This window comes from Geotrypetes seraphini, chromosome 13, assembly GCF_902459505.1.
Source record: "Geotrypetes seraphini chromosome 13, aGeoSer1.1, whole genome shotgun sequence".
Classification (NCBI taxonomy): Eukaryota; Metazoa; Chordata; class Amphibia; order Gymnophiona; family Dermophiidae; genus Geotrypetes; species Geotrypetes seraphini.
In genome coordinates this window covers 67,138,251-67,145,185 of record NC_047096.1, presented here as the reverse complement: position 1 = coordinate 67,145,185, position 6,935 = coordinate 67,138,251, and the positions used below count along the sequence as shown (strand labels likewise).

Below are 6,935 nucleotides of genomic sequence, written 5' to 3'. Positions count from 1 at the left end.
ATTTGCATGAGGGTGATTCGTGAATCAGCCCCCGGACACGGATCGGATCGGATCCCTCATGGATTGGATCCGATCCATGCCCTTAGTGAATCTGGGCCTTAAAGTAATTTTTATAATAGGAATAGTGAATTTTGGGAGAGTTTTGGAGGGCTCACCACACATTATGAGGGGGTTATGGTGAGACGTGCACCTGATACCCTTTATGTGAAGTTCATAGCAATTCCCTCTATGATACACCATTGCACCTGCTGTCATGTCTGTGTGGCCCATGCAGTACAAATGGTGGTCTCTACTACATCTAAATAGCTTGGGTTTGGATGTTTGTGTGGTTGAAAATGGCCAGAAAAGTTAGGCATCCTATGGTTAGACATCCTGTTGGCCAAAGCATCTAAATAGGTGATTAAAAAAAAAAAAAAAAAGATGGACATCTAGCGGTTTTGAAAATGAATGGTTTCAGCATTCAAATTTTGGACTCACTTCTCAGGACATCCAAATCGAACTTAGACATACTATCAAAAATAGCTCTCAAAATGTGATTTTGGCTCTGCTATGTAAAGTGACAGATACCTATTATAAATTATTTTTTTGGCTAAATATTTATTTGTTTTTCCTGCTAAAGAATTCTTTCTGCACACAGCAACTACCCATATACAGAGAATGGGTGGGTAAATGTAGTAAAGCCATTTGGACAGCATGAAAGTTAAAAGATGGGTAAGAAAATATCTTAATTATCCTTAAATGATGAAATGAGATATCATTCATGTAAGCACCACTCCACCCAATATTGAATCTTATGATGTTTAACAGCCTAAAGGCACCATTTCAAAAGAAATGGACATATACAATGAAGGTTGACTATTAGTGATAATTAATCCAGGTAGAGTTAAAATAATCTGCCATCAAGAAAATAGTTTGCTAATAGTATAGATAGAGTTTGAGATACACCCACTTCATTTTCTATAAAAGGATCAAAATGTATCAGCCTTTTCAGTCCCTCGCTTCAGCTTCTTATTCTTCCTTCAAGGGCTGCTTTTCTACTTGTCACCATGGCATTCTCATCCAGACAGAGCAGTAGCTCAGTTAGAATTAGTGGAGGGGGTGCTGGAGCACAATTTGCTGCTAGCCAGAGTGGTAGATACGGGGTTCCTCAAAGCTGTTTTGGTGGTAGCCAAGGTGGCTTTGGAGGTGGCCAAGTTGGTGGCTTTGGAGATGGCCAAGTTGGTGGCTTTGGTGGTGGCCAAGTTGGTGGCTTTGGTGGTGGCCAAGTTGGTGGCTTTGGTGGTAGCTTTGGTGGTGGCTTTGGTGGGGACCAAGCTGGTGACTTTGGTGGTAGCCAGGCTGGGGGCTTTGGGGGTGGTCATGGTGGAGGTGAAAGTCTTCTTTCTGGAAATGAGAAAGAGACTATGCAAAACCTCAATGACCGTCTGGCTTCCTACCTGGACAAGGTACGTGCCTTGGAAGAGGGAAATGCTGAGCTGGAACGTAAAATCAAAGAATGGTATGACAAGTACCGTCCAGGAGGGACTGCTGGTGGACCAGCTCGTGACTATAGCAAATATTACAAGATAATTGAAGACCTATCAATTCAGGTAAAATAACTTTCTGAGTTATCAGCTTTAGAATAATGTATATTTTTTTTTCCTCAATTATCTTTATTCAGGTTTATAATTTGGGGTATAACAAAAGAATCATATGGCAACAAATCTTATCAATCACTTAGGGCCCCTTTTGCAAAACTCTTGTAGAGATTCCCATGTGGCAAATGCGATGAGATCCATTCAGTTCCTATGGGCTACATCACATTTGCCATACTGGGACTTGCTACCATGGCTTTGTGAAAGGGGCCCTTAGTGGACCATCTCATTAAATATAATGGTGTCATTTTTGTGATTTTTTATATCCCTTCCCCATTTCCTGCTGCTTGTCCACTACAGAATCTGAACTTATCTTTTCAAACCGGTTTAAACCCTTCCTGTATCCCAAAATGACCACATTGCTGTCCTCATTCTGGCTTTGGCCATTTGTATGGTTCCCACAACTTCTGAAATGCTGCCCTTTTGCCTGGTTCTTGCCCCCTAACTTGTACCCGCTGTATAAATTATCTAGGGTGATGTTTAAAGTATCTCTTGACTCATGTATGAAGCTAAACTAAAATAATATAAATGCATTTAATAGGAAATGCAGACCTTTTTCTTGACATCTTGCTTTCTATAGATAAAAAATTTATATCACATTATAAAATGTTAATTTTTCAGAATTATATTGATGATTTTTATACATATTTCTCATGCACCCAACAAAATCCAGCATAACTTGCAAGCTATTGTGTGTTACAGATCATTAATAATACCTTAGAGAATGCCAAGATCATTCTGCAGATTGACAATGCCAGGCTGGCAGCTGAGGACTTCAAGTTGAAGTAAGTTTCATGATCTACAGTACTAATAATGGGAAACAATTATGTGTGAAATACCTGCTAAACTGTTGTTTCTATCAGGGTACTATACAGAAAAGGATAACATGGATGTATCATTCTTACCTTGGTTTCCAAAATTCATACAAATGTTTTCCTCTGAAATTCCTCAACTGAAATAAAAGTAGCCCAGACATCATTTTGTGAAACTTTATTAACATCACGCTTAGAACAGAAAGTGAGTTTGTGAAAGTTAATTAACAATGGACTGCCCTGAATTATTAGGCATGAGAACGAACTGGCACTGCACCACAGTGTTGAGGCTGACCTCAATGGCCTGCGCAGAGTCCTGGATGAGCTGACGCTGTCCAATACTGACAAGGAGACACAACTGGAAAATCTAAATGAAGAACTGATTTCCCTCAAAAAGAACCATGAAGAGGTGGGTGGAGTGGCCCCTTGCTTTGGTCTCTCTATTATCACTTAGAACTTTTTATACTTCAAAACTCTCTGGGGGAATCCAAAAATGGCCTGATATTCATATAGAGCAGGGGTCTCAAAGTCCCTCCTTGAGGACCGCAATCCAGTCGGGTTTTCAGGATTTCCCCAATGAATATGCATGAGATCTATGTGCATGCATTACATTACATTACATTACACTACAGATTTCTATTCCGCCATTACCTTTCGGTTCAAAGCGGATTACAAAAAGAGTTATGGAAGAAGGGTTACAAAGTTAGATCAGGGATCGTTTCCAAGAGAGGGATAAGTAGGATCAGGGGTTAGGGAGGGGATGGTAAGAAGGGGGTATTCATGGTATTAAGCTTTATTAAGGGATTTCTTGAAGAGTATAGTTTTTATTTCCTTTCTGAACATTTTGTAGTCTGGGGTTGTTATCAATAGGTTATCTATTTACGCTGCTTGAGTGGCTAGTAGGGCGTCGTATAGTTTTTCCATTTTACTTCTTTGATTGGGGGGTAAGTGAATGGGGTGTATGTTTTTCTATGCCTGGTAGAGGTAGTTTGGATGAGGCGGTTGTTTAGGTAGATTGGGCTGTCTCCTTTTATACTTTTAAATAGTATACACTAGAATTTAAATTGTATTCTTTCCTGGATTGGAAGCCAATGTGAGTCGATGTATGCCTCAGTAATGTGGTTATGTTTCTTCAATGAGTAGACGCGTCTCAGCGCTGTATTTTGAATTGTTTGTAGTTGTTTAATCATTATTGAACTGAAAGGTAATGGCGGAATAGAAATCTGTAATGTAATGTAATGTAATTATTGCAGGGCAGGGGAGGTAGAGGATGTTGCAATAGTCTAGGATACTTAGGATTAGAGATTGTACTAGGAGCTGAAATTGTGTTTTTTTGAAGAATTTTCGGACTTGTCTAAGGTTTCTCATAACTGCGAAAGATTTCTGTATTGTATTGTTTTGTTTATTTGTAGTTGCATGGTGCAGCCTCTGTCAATAGTCATACCTAGTAGTTTTAGGGTGGTTTGCAAAGGGTAATTGATAGAGTTGATTTCTAAGTTGGTTATTCATATTCATTGGGGAAATCCTGAAAACCCGACTGGATTGCTGCCCTCAAGGAGGGACTTTGAGATACCTGATATAGAGGAAGATTTGTGTTGTGATAAAGAAGTGTTATGTTGTCAAGACATTTTCCTGAAACTAAGTTTAACAACGCCTGTGCTAGTACACTGATAGAAAACAAAATCTGTTGTCATGTTCTAGAAAGAGCTTGGCCTATCCTGTTTGAAATGTAACATCAGCACATGCTAAGATCTGAAATCAGTTTTACCTGTGATAATTGTTATTAAGCTGTTCTACATTAATATAAACAATGCTTCATATCTTTTATTCTCTGAATTATTTTATATATTCTTCCATGTCATGGCATTGTTCAGCAGTAGAGGACTGGGAATGCACAACAAGAGAAAACATATATTTTATAAATATATTTGTACTTCCCATATTCAGGAAGTCCAAGGTTTGGAAACAAGTGGTGCTGGCCATCTCATCGTTGAAATGAATGCTGCTCCGGGCATTGACCTGACCAAGCTGCTCAATGACATGAGAGGACAGTATGAAGACCTTGCAGAGAAGAATCGTAAAGAGGCTGAAGCCCAGTTCAATAAAGCCGTAAGTGCCTACTCTAACAGCTTAATGTTGAAGCAATGATTGGTTTTCAAGCACTGAATCTTCCCGACTAACCCAAGATCTTCTTTTCATTGTTCTGTCTTAGAGCAAAGCCTTGAAACAGGAGATCTCTGCGGGTGCTGAGCAGGTGCAAAGCAGCAAGACCGAAATCTCAGATCTGAGACGCACTCTTCAGGGCTTGGAGTTAGAGTTACAGGCTGCATTCGCCATGGTATATATGTAATACTTTAACTTTACCCCTTTAGAAATTATTCAGATTTTAAATACAGCAAAACATATCAGCAAGGTGAATTTCAACAACCAACTTCCAGTATAATTAGTCGCACACGTATCCCTTTCCACTGTAGCAAGGTAATGTTTAAACAAAGTGATGCCACATTGTTCTTGACACTTTTCATTTAATTTCATATCATTGAAGTGAAAAATGTCAAGAAAAGTTGGAATAACTTATAAGTTTCCTGACTCCACATCATTCTCTTTTTGGTTGGGCTGAGAACTTTGCGGCCCCTCGTATACCACGGTCCAGATGACAGGGCTGGTGACACCATAATTGCTCCTCAGAGTTGCTTGCAGTTTCAACCCAGTGGTAGTTTAATCACTTTACAAAACAACTTCCCAAACATCTCACTTTAAATATACCAATAATGAATGTACATAGCCATAAAAATTGGAAGTTACAAATATAGGTTACTATTATTTTACCACTAACTCATTCTATTTTAGCTGAGGTCCTATTTTATGTTACTAATAACTGAGGTTAACAATAAAGTAGCATGTCTCAAGGGTAGCCCACATTGATAAGTTCCCTTCATAGTTGTACATACTGGAATACACAGTTTAGACAAATCTCTCGAACACATATTTATTGTGGCTCACCTACAAGGAGACATGATAGAGACTTTCAAGATCATGAAGGGCATAGAGAGGGTGGAAAGGGACAGATTCTTCAGATTATTGGGAACCACAAGCACCAGGGGGCACTCAGAGAAGCTGAAAGGGGACAATTTTAGAACCAATGCTAGGAAGTTCTTCTTTACACAGAGGGTGGTGGACACCTGGAATACGCTTCCGGAGGTTGTGATAGGACAGAGTACACTACGGGGGTTCAAGGAAGGTTTGGATAAATTCCTGAACGATAGGGGGATTGAAGGATACAAATAGGGGTAAAGATAGGTTTTAGACAGAGTATAGATAGAAGGATAAAAGGGATCAGAGAAGGATCACATTACAGGTCATGGGCCTGATGGGCCGCCGCGGGTGCGGACTGCTGGGCACGATGGACCTCGTGTCTGACCCAGCGGAGGCAACTTCTTATGTTCTTATGTTCTTAAGTCAGATTGGATAAGTGTGTCTAGAGGTTTGTCGTGGGAAATATTAAGATAATATTTTTAATCTACTGCCAGAAAAAATCTCTTGATGAAAACTTAGCAGAAACAGAAGGTCGCTACTGTATGGAGCTTGCAAATATACAGGCCATGATTTCCAGTACAGAAGAGCAGCTGAGCGAGATGAGGTCAGACATGGAGCACCAGTCTGTAGAATATGAACTGCTATTGGACATGAAGACCCGACTGGAGAAGGAGATTGAGACATACAGCCGCCTGCTGGATGGAGAGGGAATGTAAGTAAATAATACTAATATCAGAAATATTTAGTTCATTTCAAAAAATTCTCTCAGATGGTGAAAAATAATGGTTATAAGTAGGAATGGGCATATGTTTGCAAAGATATGGGAACTGTCTTATTCCATATCATTATCAAATGAAAATGACCATTCAATAAAGATTCATGAGTATATTACCATTAAAAATAGAGAATCACATTTCTACCAGGACATGAACTCACAATTAATGCAAAATTGAGTTAAAATGTTTATCTTCCCTTACTAACTCTGATGTGCATTCTTGATTATGCATATTTTAAGTCAAATGATATATAAATATACACATTTTTCTCTACAGGGGTCAGAAATCCTTGCAAACTTCATCCTCTATCAGTCCTTCAGCAAAAGGTGAGTGGTTTATTGTGCATTTTAGTGGTGGGGGTGGGAGATGGAGTATTTTCTGCAGACGTGTGTGTATATCTCACTAATAGCTAGAAATCAGTGCCTCACAGGACAGATTTTATTACTGCAATGTCATCATTGACCTTTATTTCCCACTCCAGAGTGATTTTGTCTGCTTTAAAAGCCATGTTTATCATGTACTGTGCATTTTTAGTTTATGTGATATATTCTAATGACTATAAACATATTTCATTTTCAGAGGTAAAGAAAACTAGAAAGATTACGACATATATCGATGAGATAGAAGATGGTAATGTTGTCTCATCCAAAGTACAAGAATATGAAGAGAAGATGTAA

The 6,935-nt window shown here is 39.0% G+C and overlaps 1 protein-coding gene across 1 annotated transcript; it reads left to right on the top strand.

Moving 5' to 3' along the window:
• Positions 1 to 879: 879 nt before the first annotated feature.
• LOC117347129 (keratin, type I cytoskeletal 47 kDa-like) lies at positions 880 to 6,935 on the top strand. The gene is made up of 7 exons (XM_033917558.1): positions 880 to 1,589; positions 2,337 to 2,419; positions 2,699 to 2,855; positions 4,394 to 4,555; positions 4,659 to 4,784; positions 5,977 to 6,190; positions 6,817 to 6,935. Exons 1-7 carry the CDS (start codon positions 1,047 to 1,049, stop codon positions 6,933 to 6,935), a joined length of 1,404 nt encoding a protein of 467 aa, XP_033773449.1. The 5' UTR covers positions 880 to 1,046.